General features: G+C 37.7%; 1 protein-coding gene across 1 annotated transcript; it reads left to right on the top strand.

Moving 5' to 3' along the window:
* Positions 1-1931: 1931 nt before the first annotated feature.
* Positions 1932-14767, top strand: LOC128511306 (myosin heavy chain, fast skeletal muscle-like). The gene is made up of 41 exons (XM_053484095.1): positions 1932-1950; positions 2040-2094; positions 2249-2461; positions 2544-2687; positions 2766-2922; positions 3012-3039; positions 3156-3267; positions 3345-3437; positions 3572-3635; positions 3739-3837; positions 4006-4109; positions 4226-4364; positions 4450-4568; positions 4786-4935; positions 5029-5199; positions 5289-5595; positions 8404-8474; positions 8563-8650; positions 8732-8849; positions 8928-9051; positions 9129-9265; positions 9339-9594; positions 9674-9916; positions 10031-10207; positions 10286-10431; positions 10515-10605; positions 10689-11078; positions 11204-11330; positions 11450-11568; positions 11649-11845; positions 11940-12123; positions 12205-12370; positions 12456-12580; positions 12684-12992; positions 13082-13285; positions 13415-13540; positions 13635-13805; positions 13895-13999; positions 14105-14200; positions 14387-14518; positions 14661-14767. Exons 3-41 carry the CDS (start codon positions 2261-2263, stop codon positions 14676-14678), a joined length of 5808 nt encoding a protein of 1935 aa, XP_053340070.1. The 5' UTR covers positions 1932-1950; positions 2040-2094; positions 2249-2260; the 3' UTR covers positions 14679-14767.
* Positions 14768-17614: the final 2847 nt, after the last annotated feature.

Here is a 17614-nt window from a genome sequence, read left to right as displayed (position 1 = left end):
GAGATAAGAAATCAATTTTATTGGTCATGTGTTGCCATGTTGATGTGCGTGAATCCCTTGAAATACCTTAAGGAAAGCTTGGAATCTTTGTGAGGGTAAGGCAAGCTTAACTCAAGGAGAATCATGTTGCCCCAAATGAGTACTGCTTAACCCTTATTTTATGAGTGGAGGATAGTGAGTCATCTCAAGGACATATTCTAAAGTTGGATCCACTTATCCATATCTGTCATCATGAATGTATAAGATGGATACAGAACAGTGCTACTTCATTTGCAGTTTATTTGCTTCCTTTATTTTGTATTTTACATCCATTCAAACAAAAATGTATTTAATGTGTGATATTCCTGCAAAATTAATCTTAACTACTGAAAAAGTTCTGTTCTAGCTCATTAAATGACATGACCTATGATGATAAGAGTTGCGTGTAAACATTAAGCTTGGCATATTTATTATTATATTTAAAGTTATGTCTTGTTATCACATGAAAATTCACATGTGGCACAGGAAAAATTACAAATCAATAGAAGAATATTACTGCAGCGTTTGGGGATGATGGGCTGCATTCAGACTTCCTAAACATGAAATGTTACAAAACTTTAGGTTAACGGTTCTTTGTACATTCAAAAACAGATAATATTCTAAACTGAGAAACAAATGTTACTGTACTAGATAATAGTTTAGTAATTTACTTCTAAGACCCTGTGTCAAACCATTCCTTAACAAAAAAACAAAATCAACCATTGCTGTGTTAATTCTTAAAAAAGAATCAGCCTGCTCTAGCTCTAGGAAAGCTCAAGTGACACAAAGCTATTTATTATATTTATGTTAATATCTCAAGATATCATCCCTATCTCTGTGGCGTGACTTGAATAATGTCTCAGTATGCACAACTGACACTTCAATCATAAATGTGGTCATTGGGGACAAGAAATTCTTTCTTGGAGAAAGGTCAAGGTTATCTAAAAGAAGGGCTGACTTAAGTACCTCTCGCAGCCTAATAAAGAGTGGAAAAGTGGAACTTTTTTTCTCCTCAGTAAGAAACTGAGTGTTAAAAATATCCATATCCACAATTTTGACTGTAATCATGTTTTACTCATTTACGTAAAGCAATATGAATTATACAAACTAGAGATTATTTACAGTGCCTTAGTAAAATTATCTTTTTTACAGGAACAAAAACCTAAAGTTTCACCCTGGAAAAGAATAAACACAACAGATATATATTGTAATATGTACAATCTTTACATTTTAAAGTTTTTCTCACAACTCTGCTCTGACTGCTGTGGTATAAATATCATGATTATCACAGAATGACAACTGTTGTGCCTGCATTTCCTTCTTTGTCATGAGAAATGTTCTCAGTGCCTTGGGTGCAATATGCCAGCGACATCTGAGAGCTTCTCCACAGCTATACTGAGTCTATTCTAATGCCAAGGTGCATTAAAGAGATTAAGATCCACATAAGAGCTAAACAATGTCTGCACTTCAGAAACCGATACCCTTCAGAACGGTCATTCAAGAGAAACTTGGCCACAAATCAGACTCTTAAATATATACCAAGAAATTTCTACAATGTCTTGGCAGTTTATTTTCAAATTGTCCTTCAACACAGTGTTTTGAATGATTGCATTACATTATAAACAGATTTATTAATCTTTAATTTAAAATAGAATTCTCACTGAGGCCAATTGGAAGCCACTTGGGCCTAACATCTCAGTTTAAAAAATATAGTAATAATTGACAACTGATTAACGTAACTCATTAAAACATGAACATAACAATCACAAGGTCAATGTCACAGATGTTACTGAAGGCATCAAGTGTGCAAAAATTCACACCTAAAAGGAGCATGCCCATACAGAGCATACCAGACTTGCTGACTAAACATTTACCCCTCTATATAAGATGCCGTCTTATACTCCTCCAAAGTTCGGCAGGCACCCAGGAAAGGTAAGTAATAATGAAAGAACGCTGGCTCCAAGGATGTAGTAATGTTATTGGTTACGTTAAGTACTAAAAATTTTTTTTGCTTTTTTCAGGCAGCATCTAAAATCAGTAACAACACATTTCCTTTGGTGCAGGAACAGGTGAACTGTAAGAAACATATTTTTATTACTTAATCCATTATGACATCAGGAGTTCATATAAAAGAAATCCTGTTAAGATTTGATTTAAATTTCAGTTAGCAAAAACAAAGCTTGTCAAAAAAAAGTAACTATACGTTTCTATAATTGTATGTATCTGAAAGTAAACAGCCAGAATGGGAGATGGAGAAATGGAGTGTTTTGGCCCGGCAGCCGTCTTTCTCCGGAAGCCAGAAAGAGAGAGGATCGAGTCTCAGAATAAACCTTTTGATGCCAAAACAGCATACTTTGTTTCTGAGCCTAGTGAAATGTACCTCAAAGGGGTTCTGCAAAGCAAAGAGGGTGGCAAAGCCACAGTCAAAACTTTATGTGGGAAAGTAAGTAAATCAGATTTTTTTTAGATGACCAGGAAAGTATTTGAAATGTTGGATAGTGATTTATTTTTTTATTGTTTTATAGACTCTCACAGTTAAGGAGAATGAAATTTTCCCAATGAACCCCCCCAAATATGACAAGATTGAGGACATGGCCATGATGACCCATCTCAACGAACCTGCTGTACTGTATAACCTCAAAGAGCGTTACGCAGCATGGATGATCTACGTAAGTTTAACAAAGAATGAACTCTAAAGAATTCAGATAAAAAAAATACCCACTGATTCTTACGACTGATTTCTTCAGACCTACTCAGGGTTGTTCTGCGTCACTGTGAACCCCTACAAGTGGCTCCCAGTGTACGATGCTGTTGTTGTTACTGCATACAGAGGAAAGAAGAGAGTTGAAGCCCCACCTCACATCTTCTCCATCTCTGATAACGCCTATCAGTTCATGCTTACTGGTACTGTTCTTGTTGCCGTTCAAATTAAATTCTTTTAAATAAACTACTCAAAAACTTATTAAACTTACTAATTAAAATTTATTCTGCAGACAGGGAAAACCAATCTATTCTGATCACGTAAGTAAAACATGTGTTTACCACCAGTTTGTGTGTAAAAGTGTATTACAAAAAATATATTTTTTTTTTTTTGAATACTTATTTCTTTCCTTTACATTGTGTATGCAAATCGCCAGTGGAGAATCCGGTGCAGGAAAGACTGTGAACACTAAACGTGTAATCCAGTACTTTGCGACAATCGCAGTATCTGGACAGAAGAAGTCAGATCCTGTTCCTGGCAAAATTAAGGTATGGGACTTGTTCATATGTATATATTGACATTTGCTGCTAATGCACTTCTTAAAAGCAACACTTAATTTATTTAGGGGTCGCTGGAGGACCAAATCATCGCAGCAAACCCCCTACTAGAGGCTTATGGTAATGCCAAGACTGTGAGGAATGACAACTCATCACGTTTTGTAAGCATCAAGATGTTTAACAAATTTTCAACATAAATGTACTTGCATATCTGACCAGTTATTATACATGACTAAATTGTAGGGGTCAGCAGTCAATTAGTAACAAATAGTAACACACCGATTTCCCATTTTAGGGCAAATTTATTAGAATCCATTTCGGGACCACAGGAAAGCTGGCCTCTGCTGACATTGAAACATGTAAGACTTTTTATATAAGTGGTTGTTATACTTATAAGGAGGATGTTCTATATTTGCAAATCATTATAGTTGGGGCTCCTGCACTAATGTGTTGCATCAACAGATCTACTGGAAAAGTCAAGAGTTACTTTCCAGCTGTCTGCTGAGAGAAGCTACCACATTTTCTACCAGCTCATGACTGGACACAAACCAGAACTGCTTGGTATGAAGACAACAGTTTTTTCTCCATTAAGGCTCAGAGAAGCCAATTACAAATGTATAAATAAAAAACAATAAGAATTATGACTATTATTATAGAGCCAGCTATCCCGACTTTCAGGTTTTTGTAAAATTATAACTTTACTTATCAGTGTATTTTCTTTTTTAACAGAGGCACTGCTCATCACCACCAACCCTTATGACTACCCGATGATCAGCCAGGGTGAAATCACAGTCAAGAGCATAAATGATGTGGAGGAGTTCATTGCCACAGATGTAAGTATAAATTCAAAACTCTTTATAATACATTTCACATAGTTAATTTTAATCGTCTTCCACATAACGTACAGCTTACTCTCGTTTATAATTTTCAACTTATTTTCTTTACACAGACGGCTATTGATATCCTCGGTTTCACCGCTGATGAGAAAATCAACATCTACAAGCTGACCGGTGCTGTAACACATCATGGCAACATGAAGTTCAAGCAGAAGCAGAGGGAGGAGCAGGCTGAGCCTGATGGCACTGAGGGTATAAGATGGATTTCCTTACTGTTGGTTGCATACAGTGGTCAAAAACATAACTGGTTTAATTTTGTTTCTTTCTCTTCTTACAGTTGCTGATAAAATCGCCTACCTTCTGGGCCTGAACTCAGCAGACATGCTAAAAGCTTTGTGCTACCCCAGAGTCAAAGTTGGAAATGAGTTTGTGACCAAAGGCCAGACTGTACCACAGGTAACATGTCCTACCTAGGGAACTAATAGATTTGTGGTTATTTCTTTAAGTAGCAATAAGAAAATATGGGCTTGAACCACTACTGGCCTTCTGAACAATGCCTCTAACCCCTAAAATGTGCAGATGCATGCTTGTATTCCATCTTTTTACTATACAGTATTTAAAGTTCGAAGTGCCTGCTGGAGGAAGACATTTAAATATGCTTATTTGTTTTCAGGTAAACAATGCTGTCATGGCCCTCTGCAAGTCCATCTATGAGAAAATGTTCTTGTGGATGGTTGTGCGTATCAATGAGATGTTGGACACAAAGCAACCAAGACAGTTCTTCATTGGTGTGCTGGACATTGCTGGATTCGAGATCTTCGATGTAAGGCAAATTTTAAATGGTTCTATAATACTTATGGATAATATACTGTAGTTATTATAGACATAATGAACATATGAAATATGTGAAATACAGTTCAACAGCTTGGAGCAGCTCTGCATTAACTTCACAAATGAGAAACTGCAACAGTTTTTCAACCACCACATGTTCGTGCTGGAACAAGAAGAGTACAAAAAAGAAGGTATTGAGTGGGAGTTTATTGACTTCGGTATGGACTTGGCTGCCTGCATTGAGCTCATTGAGAAGGTAAAAAATTTTATTCCCTTCCCTGTGTTAAAATATAATAAAGCAGTGGTTAATATTTTGCTTAATAAATCTTCTTTTTCTTTATTTAGCCAATGGGCATCTTCTCCATCCTTGAAGAGGAGTGCATGTTCCCCAAGGCCACAGACACATCCTTCAAAAACAAGCTTCATGACCAGCACCTTGGAAAAAGTGCTGCCTTCCAGAAGCCAAAGCCTGCCAAAGGCAAAGCTGAGGCTCACTTCTCTCTGGTGCACTACGCCGGCACTGTGGACTACAATATTGTCGGCTGGTTGGACAAGAACAAGGATCCACTGAATGACTCTGTGGTGCAGCTTTACCAGAAATCAGCAAACAAACTTTTGTGCCTCCTGTATGCAGCCCATGCCTCTTCTGACGGTAAGATAAACCTCATTATATTTTAATCTTTTAATACATTTAAATTACAAGTATGAGGTTTTGGTATTCGTAGTCCTAAGAAGTATAAACCCCTTTTGGTATATCTTAATATATAATATCTTAGAGGGTGATTCCATCTCAAATCAACCAGTGGGTTCCACCACATGATCACAGATTTTGCAGATTTTTTCACTTATTGTTGGTATTGCCATGAAAATAAAAAACCCCAATTTTTTTGTCCCAACTCCCACTCGTTAAAAAATGGCAGCCATCTTGATTTTTGGCCTCGACGGGCTTCGAGAAGTGCCACGCCCCTTTTTAAAATCCTCTTTTCCTTGATAACTCGCTTGCTCTATGTCATATGGAGATGAAACTGGGTGTATTTATGTAATTTTTTATGTAGATTCAGATTCAATCAGAATTTGGCTATCTGATGTGGTTATGGAGATTAAAAAAAAAATAAAACATTTTTTGGGGTACCCCTTTTCGACCCCCCAGAACCCAAGGTCTGCATGTATATATGTTACTCAAAAAATAGGGGTTACTTCACATCACCTTATCTTGAAAATAAATAAAAACCAGGGGTGTGTTATGCCCTGTTTTATAGAAATCATAAAAAATTTATTGTCCAGGTTTTGCAAATGTATTACGATTTGATACACATTTTATATACAGAGAATGTACATGGATGTACACAATAGGCCTTATCTACCAGTAAATGTGTCATTTTATGGTGGTACATGTAAGATACATGTATCACTGTCAAACAGTATCCTGTAACTGAACCATTCAGGTTCATACTGATCAGAAAGTTGAATTATCTCCAACCAACTCCATGAGTGACCTCGCACTCAAGGAACTTGGTGATTGCATCATCTTTTTCTTGGTACTAATTAAGTGCAGAAAAACAAAAGCAGGTGAGTGTATTTCATTTATGTTTATTTATTAACTGAAGCTTTCCAATGTAGTTTATCTTAATCACAATCTGATTACAAAGACTTGATGGCAAAGCTTGTCTGTTCTTTGGATTCTCGTGACTATATGTTGCACAGGTGTGAGTAGTGCCCCCCTAAATCAAAACTATCTGATTATCTTGATTAGGGCAGGGCAATATGGCAAAAAATATTTATCACGATATATATTTGAAAAATTGCGATAATGATATAACTGACGATATGATTGACACGAGACAAAGCAGCTGTTTGTATGTGCATTAAAGCTATATAACATTTTAACAGTGCAAATGCAAATTCCACACAACTGAAGTTGCACCAATTTTACAAACCAATTCTGGTTCATCTGTTTCATTCAACGATCCGCTTTCGCCTTTCTTATTCTCCGCCGCCGCCATGCTTTTTCCGCCATAAGTGTTTGGAAACAAAGGCACTGCACATGCGTGTTTTACCCATATTCTATCTCGATATTTCATTTTCTTATCATTGCCTAACATTGTACTGGTACTACCGTGAAAGGTATGATATGGCCCAGCCCTAATCTTGATAGTATATTTGAAAATGCTGATTTGGACCCAGATGACATTGTTTAGTTCAAGCAGTGGATTTCATTATGAGACTTTGTGAAAAATGTGACTCCTGCACAGCTCATCACTATACAGCCAAGGCCCAAGCTGCTTATTTAAAAGAACTGAAAGAGAAACTTCCCATTGGAAAGGAGGCTGTTATCCTCATGGATTTTGCCGAATGCTATTTTCCATTTTTCAGGATGGTGTTCAAGGTTTTTATTGGGATACATCCCACGTGATTCTGCATCCCTTCGTTGTTTACTATGGGGATGGTAGTGAAAACGATGGTTCACTAAGTTGCAAAAGTTTTTGTGTTGTCAGTAATGAAAGGAAACACAATGCTATTGTTGTTCACAAGTTTATTAAGGTTCTCATGAATCCACTAAAAGTTCTTTTACCAAATTTAAATCATGTGCATTACTTCTCAGATGGTGCAGCCAGCCAGTACAAGAATTATAATTTTTTTTACAAATTTGTGGAGGCATTTCCTATCAAAATGACTTTGGTAGCTACAAAGTGCATGCCTTTCCTAGTTAATATTATGTGTCACTGCAACTTGACAGGTCTCGTACATGTACCCTTTTGGTCTTATTCCATGAACTCATTTTTGTGGGCTTTGTTCTTCCAGAATCAGATACCCAGGGTGATGAAAAAAACTGTGATTAGTCCTTTTAGTGTAGAGAGATGAATAACGTCATTATCAGTCTTTGACTAGATATGCATTACAGAAGAATTTGAGGTAATTTTACTTTGAAAGGAGCAGATTTTATGAGTATGCATTAAGTATTTTACAGATATTGCAGTACATTTCTGTGTGTCAAATCATAAAATGTTGCAAAACCTGGACAATAAATTTTTTATGATTTCTATAAAACAGGGCATAACACACCCCTGGTTTTTATTTATTTTCAAGATAAGGTGATGTGAAGTAACCCCTATTTTTTTGAGTAACATATATACATACAGACCTTGGGTTTTGGGGGGTTGAAAAGGGGTACCCCCAAAAAATGGTTTTTCAGAAATATCTCCATAACCACAGCAGATAGAATTAGAATCTGAATCTTTTTTTTTATTTTCATGGCAATACCAACAATTAGTGAAAAAATCAGCATTCAATGTGGGCTTCAATAAGCTACAGAGCAGGAATAACATTAAAAAGCACAAGTTCAATGTAACAATTATTTATAGACTTGTGATTTTAAACAAAAAGTTAATAAAAAGACATCATGGCTATTCTGGATGTAGAATATCAATACAATTCTTATCTCATCACATCTTTTGTGAAGCTGATACTGGTGGAAAGAAGGCTGGAAAAAAGAAGGGTGGTTCCTTCCAGACAGTGTCTGCTCTGTTTAGGGTAAGATGCATTTTAAATTTGATAAGAGTGTATATGAGTGTAATTGAGATCTGCAAATAAAAACTGCTATGTTGTTTCAATTTTACAGGAAAACTTGGGCAAACTAATGACCAATTTGAGGAGCACTCACCCTCACTTTGTACGTTGCTTAATTCCCAATGAGTCTAAGACTCCAGGTATGCTGATACCAGTTAGGTGTGAACTCGTCTGCAGAGATGAAAAATTAAGTAGGAAACTGATTAATTATTTTACTCTAGGGTTGATGGAGAACTTCCTGGTCATCCACCAGCTGAGGTGTAATGGTGTGCTGGAGGGAATCAGAATCTGCAGAAAGGGATTCCCCAGCAGAATCCTCTATGGTGACTTCAAGCAGAGGTATTTTTTTATTTCAGCAGCTCAACGATACGTTTCTGCAGTACTTTTTTCTTAATTATGTTGTCGATATGAATACAGATACAAAGTCTTGAATGCCAGTGTCATCCCAGAGGGACAGTTCATTGACAACAAGAAAGCTTCAGAGAAACTCTTGGGCTCCATTGATGTGGACCACACCCAGTATAAGTTTGGACACACCAAAGTAAATTTGTTTAAGTTAAAATAATTTTGCTAATTAAACTGGCGTTAAACAGGTAAAATAACATGACCATTTCATAGGTGTTCTTCAAAGCTGGTCTTCTGGGTCTTCTTGAAGAGATGCGTGATGACAAGCTAGCTATGCTAGTGACAATGACTCAGGCTTTATGCCGCGGTTTTCTTATGAGAAAAGAGTTTGTCAAGATGATGGAGAGAAGGTACTACACCGACATAACTGTTAACAAATTTAACATTTAATACAGCAAGGTGACTTAAACTATGCTTTAACAGAGAGTCCATCTTCAGTATTCAATACAACATTCGCTCATTCATGAATGTGAAACACTGGCCATGGATGAAGCTGTACTTTAAGATCAAACCCCTTCTCAAGAGTGCAGAGACTGAGAAGGAAATGGCTGCCATGAAGGACAACTTTGAGAAAATGAAGGAGGACTTGGCAAAGGCACTGGCCAAGAAAAAAGAACTTGAAGAGAAAATGGTGTCCCTACTGCAGGAGAAAAATGATCTGCAACTTCAAGTAACATCTGTAAGTATTTCAAACTGTTTACCATTTCTAATAGACTTTTGGATGACATCAATTACACAAACAATATTCACAATAACAGGAAACTGAGAACCTTGCTGATGCTGAGGAAAGGTGTGAGGGGCTCATCAAGAACAAGATCCAGCTTGAAGCTAAACTCAAAGAGACAAATGAGAGACTAGAAGATGAGGAGGAAATTAATGCTGAGCTGACTGCAAAGAAGAGGAAACTGGAGGATGAGTGCTCTGAGCTGAAGAAGGATATTGATGACCTGGAGCTCACCTTGGCCAAAGTGGAAAAAGAAAAACATGCCACAGAGAACAAGGTTGAAATTTTTCTTAATATTTTACTACAGTAAATCTACAGTTTTATAATACATAATTATCTAGATACACACATTTTAAAGCTAAGCTAAACTAAATAAACATTTTATTCCTAGGTAAAAAACCTTACTGAAGAGATGACTTCCCAAGATGAAGCAATTGTTAAATTAACCAAAGACAAAAAAGCCCTCCAAGAGGCACACCAGCAGACTCTGGATGATCTTCAGGCAGAGGAAGACAAAGTCAACACCCTGACCAAAGCCAAGTCCAAATTGGAACAACAAGTTGATGATGTAAGGATACATTTTGCACTTCCAAACTCAACATGTATGTGTTACTGGTGGATCTAAATAAATGTCTGTACAATTTAGCTTGAGGGTTCTCTGGAACAAGAGAAGAAGCTTCGTATGGACCTTGAGAGAGCCAAGAGAAAGCTTGAGGGTGACTTGAAATTGGCCCAAGAGTCCATAATGGACCTGGAAAATGACAAGCAGCAGTCTGAGGAGAAAATCAAAAAGTGAGATGGTGTGCTAAAATCCACTTTTTTCAGTCCTCATATAAAATTTTATTATTAAATTGTGTTTTTTTTCTTATTTATAGAAAAGATTTTGAAGTTAGTCAACTTCTTGGAAAAATTGAGGATGAACAGTCTTTGGGAGCACAACTGCAAAAGAAGATCAAGGAACTCCAGGTAATTTACAAGAAAAACTCAATGCAGAATAATGAAAAACGTAAAATGTGTAATTATTCTACACTACAATAAAAACACTTTAGGCTCGCATTGAGGAGCTGGAAGAGGAAATTGAGGCTGAACGTGCAGCTCGGGCTAAAGTTGAGAAGCAGAGAGCTGATCTCTCCAGGGAACTTGAGGAGATCAGTGAGAGGCTTGAGGAAGCTGGAGGTGCCACTGCTGCTCAGATTGAGATGAACAAGAAGCGTGAGGCCGAGTTCCAGAAACTGCGTCGTGATCTGGAAGAGTCCACTCTGCAGCATGAAGCCACGGCTGCTGCACTGCGCAAGAAACAAGCTGATAGTGTTGCGGAGCTTGGAGAGCAGATCGACAACCTTCAGCGTGTCAAACAGAAGCTGGAGAAGGAAAAGAGTGAATATAAAATGGAGATTGATGACCTGGCGAGTAACTTGGAGGCTGTTGCAAAATCAAAGGCAAGTGTCTTAAAAATGCCCTAAAACATTTACAAACACCAAAATTAATTTCCTTATTTATTTATAATACTACTAGATCAACAAGTACTACAATAATAAAAACCTTAACTGCTTTTATTTTCTAGTCTAATCTGGAGAAGATGTGCCGTACATTAGAGGACCAAGTAGGCGAGCTAAAAACCAGGAATGATGAACACACTCGTCAACTTAATGACTTAAATGCACAAAAAGCACGGCTCCAGACTGAAAATGGTGTGTATAGAAAACTTAAGAAAGAAAAAACCTCCATATTAATATAATACAGAAAAAGTAAAAGGAAATATAGTTGAAGAAAGCAATTAACAAGGTGCCAATTTCTGGTCTGATTTAAGGTGAGTTTGGACGCCAAGTAGAGGAGAAAGAAGGTCTTGTCTCTCAACTGACCAGAGGCAAACAGGCCTACACTCAACAGATTGAGGAGCTAAAAAGACAGATTGAAGAAGAAGTAAAGGTATGTTAAGTATCTATTCTTCTAAACCTTGAATTGTCTGTGATTTAAAAAAAATTGTATGACACTACTTTGATCTACAGGCAAAGAACGCCCTGGCTCATGCTGTCCAATCAGCTCGTCATGACTGTGATCTACTCAGAGAGCAGTTTGAGGAAGAGCAGGAGGCCAAGGCTGAGCTTCAGCGCTCAATGTCCAAGGCCAACAGTGAAGTAGCTCAGTGGAGAACCAAATATGAGACTGATGCCATCCAGCGTACTGAGGAGCTTGAGGAGGCCAAGTAAGAAACATACAACATAAAAAATTGTGTTTACAGAGACAAAAAGATGTATTATTTTTTCGAAGATGTCAACAAAACATATTTATGCACCTAGGAAAAAGCTTGCTCAGCGACTCCAAGAAGCAGAGGAGACCATTGAAGCTGTAAACTCCAAATGTGCTTCTCTGGAAAAGACCAAGCAGCGGCTACAAGGTGAAGTGGAGGACCTCATGATTGATGTGGAGAGAGCCAATGGTCTTGCCGCCAACCTTGACAAAAAGCAGAGAAACTTTGACAAGGTAAAAATCTGTTTGGAACGTAACCCTTTTGCCCATAAATATTAATAATGATTATGCATTTTATTATGTGGTCGTCTTTAGGTTTTGGCAGAATGGAAGCAAAAGTATGAAGAAAGTCAGGCAGAACTAGAAGGAGCTCAGAAAGAGGCTCGCTCTCTCAGCACTGAACTCTTTAAGATGAAGAACTCATATGAGGAAGCTCTTGACCATCTGGAGACTCTAAAGAGAGAGAATAAAAATCTGCAACGTATGTATTATGCTTAAGCTTATAAAAATACTTTTTCCTCACAAATATCCACAGTGTTACTTAAAAAGATATTTCAAAATCTCAGAGGAGATCGCTGACCTGACTGAACAACTTGGTGAAACTGGAAAGACAATTCATGAGTTGGAGAAGGCGAAGAAGACAGTGGAGTCAGAAAAATCAGAAATCCAAACTGCCTTGGAAGAGGCTGAGGTAATAAAATATATATTTCGTAGTCCATTTTTATTTGAAAGGAAATTCATTTAGATACATAAACATGTTTAAAATATTCTTAATTATTTTCATGGGACTTTAGGGCACACTTGAGCATGAGGAATCCAAGATCCTTCGTATTCAACTGGAGCTCACACAAGTGAAAAGTGAAATAGATAGGAAACTGGCAGAGAAGGACGAGGAAATTGAGCAGATTAAAAGGAACAGCCAGAGGGTGATTGAGTCCATGCAGACCACTCTGGATTCCGAAATTAGAAGCAGGAATGATGCTTTGAGGGTCAAGAAGAAGATGGAGGGAGATCTCAATGAGATGGAGATTCAGTTAAGCCATGCCAACCGCCAGGCTGCTGAGGCCCAGAAACAGCTCAGGAATGTTCAAGGACAACTCAAGGTATTTTAATCCACACAATATTTAAGCCTTATTTACTTTGCTTAGTGGTATCAGGTAAGACAGATAATTGGACCCCAAATTTCATACAGGATGCCCAACTGCACCTTGATGAGGCTCTCAGAGGACAAGAAGAAATGAAAGAGCAGGTGGCCATGGTGGAGCGCAGGAATAACCTGATGCTGGCAGAGATTGAGGAACTGAGAGCTGCACTGGAGCAGACAGAGAGAGGACGCAAAGTGGCTGAACAGGAGCTGGTCGATGCCAGTGAACGTGTAGCACTGCTGCACTCTCAGGTAGGAAAAATGCATCAACAGGTTTTGATAAAATAAATATAAATAATAAATATAACATGTAAATACATTTACTTTAAAATGTAATTTAGAAACTTATGATGAAAACACTAATTGAACATATCACTTTAGAACACCAGCCTTATAAATACGAAGAAGAAACTTGAGGCAGATCTTGTTCAAATCCAAGGTGAGGTGGAGGACATAGTACAGGAGGCACGAAATGCTGAAGAGAAGGCAAAAAAGGCTATCACAGATGTGAGTGACTTCAATAATACAACTGCAATTATTGTGGAGAACATCTGGGAAAAAACACTATTTAAGGTGCATGCATGTTCTCTTTTTAATTTAGGCTGCCATGATGGCAGAGGAGTTAAAAAAGGAGCAAGACACCAGTGCCCATTTGGAAAGAATGAAGAAAAACCTTGAAGTTACTGTAAAAGATCTGCAGCATCGCCTGGATGAGGCAGAAAACCTTGCAATGAAGGGTGGAAAGAAACAGCTCCAGAAACTGGAAGCTAGGGTACATAACACATTGTGAAAATAAAACACAGTAATTGTGTTACTCTGATGTTCTGGCTAGCAGTTTAAAAAATAACATTTCCTTTACAGGTCCGTGAGCTAGAGAGTGAAGTTGAAGCTGAGCAGAGACGTGGTGCTGATGCTGTTAAAGGAGTCCGTAAATATGAGAGGAGAGTGAAGGAGCTCACCTACCAGGTAATGATATATAATGTACATTGCAAACTGTACGAAGCATCCAAAATATTAACTAAATAAAAATGGGGCATGACACAAAGCTAACATTAATATTTAAATGAACAGACTGAGGAGGACAAGAAGAATGTGAATAGACTGCAGGATCTAGTGGACAAACTGCAGCTGAAAGTGAAGGCCTACAAGAGACAAGCTGAAGAAGCTGTAAGTTACTATTGATTTCTGGCTTATTTTGAATAAGGTTAGAATTCATTTCAGAAAAAGTATCATAATTGAAGAGTGTAAAATGTAATGCCAAAAAAGTCAAATTTGCCAGCAAAACAGTTAAATCCAATAGTTAAAGTAATGTATTAAAGATGCTTTCTAATACTTTTGACTCCACTATTACAGGAGGAGCAGGCCAACACTCACCTGTCCAGGTTTAGGAAAGTGCAGCATGAGCTGGAGGAAGCTCAGGAGCGTGCTGACATTGCTGAGTCCCAGGTCAACAAGTTAAGAGCCAAGAGCAGAGATATTGGAAAGGTATGTTCAATTTGAAGTAAAAAATAAGAACTTAAATTGTTCTGTATTTAGTCATAGTCTACAATACATTTTATAGATATTTTATCACCATCTTTTTCTTCAAACTAATGTTCCTTATGTATTTTCTTTCATTTCTTTCCAGGGCAAGGAGGCAGAATGAGAGGATTTCAGATTTTCAAGTGTTTGAAGTAGTCATATAATATGACTTCCTTGTATTCTTAGAGGAAAGCAATAAAGTGACTTCATGTACCCAGTGTTTTTTTTCTATTTTCATTTAAAGATTCTACCTACTTAATCATTTCACACAGCAAAACTTTCATACAAATTAACACATAATTGTTAATCATTATTAATATGGAAATGTGATTTTCAAAGTGGGGTCATCAAAACCTAATCAGAGGGTTTGTGATTTTTTTTTTTTTATAAAAAGAGATTTTTAAGCTCCTTTTTTATTATTAGTTAGTCTACCTAGTCACTTGATTTTGTTAATTCACAAAGAGTCTTTGTGTCACGTACTGTTAGGTGTTGGACTGTGGGCATGGTGTTGAGGCATTGACGCAGAGGGGATGAGGTGGCAAACAGTCTTTTTAATTATAAAAGAAACAAAAACATGAACAAAGGAAGTTGGCTTTACATTAGAGCATACTATAAATGGAACCCATAAAACACTTTAACATACACAAACTAATATACAATACAGACAAAGGATACAAACCAGACGAGACAAGACGCACTAAACAGACTAGGGGACTAAACACAAAGAACTATACATGTAAGGGGCTAAACACACAAGACAGGCTTGGCTAGGCCTACTAGCTGTTATGGACATTAGCTGCTAAGCTAGCTAGTAGCTAAACAGACTAATTGCTAAACAGGCTAGTAGCCAGAGACCCAAGGGGCGAACAAACTAGGTACACAGTAGAGTAGGTATGAAACAGGCTACTGTGTACCTAGTGCAGATAGATGTCCGTACAGCATGCAGAGACTTTGACTATCTTTAAACGACAACTCAAGACGCATCTGTTTCTCCAGTACTTAAATTTAGCTAGGATAAAATTGAAATAAAAAATATTCTGTACAAATAAAAATATTTTGTACAATATAGAAAAGTAAATGGAACTATGAGTTTTTAGGTTTGTAATACTCATTCAAATTAATCGTTCTTTACTTGCATTATTGAATAGCCTAACTCATTTGTTGTTGCAAATCAAATAAATTGTTGTTGGTCTTTCGGCTGCTCCCGGTAATCGGCCGCTACAGCAGACAATCCGGTCCGCACACAAGCTTGGCACAGGTTTTACACCAGATGCCCTTACTGACACAACCCTTTCATTTTATCTGGGCTTGGGACAGGCACTTCATCCAGTTGTTGGTAATCGAACCCAGGCCTTTTACAAGAAGTATAAGTAGAGGCTCTGTAAAAGTGTTGTTAAAGATAAATTAATTCAGGGGTCCTTTTCTGGCCGATTTGAGCTGTGATATGTGGCATAGGAGCAATGGGGCAGTCAGGGTGTCATTCTAGTTTGTAAGTTACATCATGTATTCCATTCAAGGGAAAAGGAAGATTTTAATGACCTTGTGACGTTAATTGCCTAGATAGCGTGGAGTAGAAGGTTTCACCACATTGCTGTAGCCTAGTGAGCTTAGCCGCCGCTGCTTGGAGCGCCTGAGTTAGCTGCTGGATGCTGGTCTGGAGCAAGTCACTAAAGAATTGTGGGTTGTGATCTGGTTCTGCATCAGATGCCTGCATTCTTCACCAGTGTAAAGCCTTGAGCAGGGCTAACCAGACAAGCAAAACAAGCGAAGAATAAAAGGTCAGATGAACTGAAAGTCAGGGATGAAGATGCAGAAGCAGTTCTTCAGCTTCTGATGGTGGCAGCAGTTGTCCCAAACCAGGGGAATTAAGAATGAAGGTGAAGTAGAAGAGGTAGAAGCCTTGAATTTGACCATTCCTTGGCATGGTGCCCTAGAGGAGAGTTTCCAATGCCGTCAGACTCTTGAAATTTAGAGATAAAGGTGCAAATTCCTTACCCAAGACCTTTACAGGAAATTTAAATTTGTTTTTTCAAAAGATCCACACACTTACGTAAATGATGTGGCTGTTCCGATCAGACATGTAAATTAGATTATTATCTATATAGACCATGATGTATTTCCCCAACATTTATCTCAGCATATCATTTATCAAGCGCTGGAAAACTGCAGTTGCTAAAGTAGTACTGGAAGCAGTTTCCAATTTATCCATCCACAAATTCTTTAGGTCCAGTTTGGTAAAAATTCACGGAGCTAGCTCTGAGACCTCCTTGGTCTTTGTGCGCACATGGTACACAACCTTGGGGGTCCAGACACTTGCAGTGTGGCGGGTTGGTACAGTATTCTCGTTTCCCCAGCGTTTTTACGCAGCTTCGAGTGTAGCGGGAACGAGATTCTGCGCTCAAATGCCACACTGCATAACTGACAAAATTTTCAGACAAAATTTATCTGATCTTGATTTTTGAGAAATGTTTCCGGTTCACTCCTATTTATAACCTGCAGGTGAACTTCATTAGATGATGCACCTGACCGAGATTATATATGGCAAAATTTGGCATGTTTGATCCACACATGCTTCACAACCGGCAACACAGAATGATGTTTCCATAGAGTTTTCGCGCAGCATCTCGTTCCCGCTTTTTCAGGGAACAGGGTTACAGCAATGTAACCTGAGACATTCACTCAACTAAAACAGGACATTAGGAAGAAAATTAAGAATAATAAGAAAAGCAGATTCGTTGTTCGTTTGCACTTCGCACTGTAAAAACAACAAGTCGCCTCAACATAAAAAAGTTTATCAAGTTGCACAGTTTCTTTAAGTTTACTCCACTTTAAGAGCAATTTGCTAGACAAACAAAATATTTTACATTGATGATTAAAATCTTAAGTTGACTCAACTTGTAATTCATTTTAAAATGTTTATTTTAGCATAAGTAAAACTAGTCAAAGTTAAAACAGTGTTCAGCACAAAACAAGAAAATACAGGTTCTATTTTGCTTAAAGGTTAATTGATGTACTAAATAATAAAAATAATGCCGTATCATCAGGGTCTCTTACAGTAAT

The sequence above is a fragment of the Clarias gariepinus genome, chromosome 23, assembly GCF_024256425.1.
Source record: "Clarias gariepinus isolate MV-2021 ecotype Netherlands chromosome 23, CGAR_prim_01v2, whole genome shotgun sequence".
Lineage (NCBI taxonomy): Eukaryota > Metazoa > Chordata > Actinopteri > Siluriformes > Clariidae > Clarias > Clarias gariepinus.
The sequence above is the reverse complement of the archived record's forward strand: the minus strand, read 5'-3'. Positions and strand labels throughout refer to the sequence as shown.

Coding starts and splice junctions, on each gene's coding strand:
- LOC128511306 (XM_053484095.1), top strand. CDS start 2,261: ATGGGAGATGGAGAAATGGAGTGTTTTGGCCCGGCAGCCGTCTTTCTC. Junction 9,266..9,338: donor GTCAAGATGATGGAGAGAAG/GTACTACACCGA, acceptor ATGCTTTAACAG/AGAGTCCATCTTCAGTATTC. Junction 14,000..14,104: donor TGAAGGAGCTCACCTACCAG/GTAATGATATAT, acceptor TTAAATGAACAG/ACTGAGGAGGACAAGAAGAA.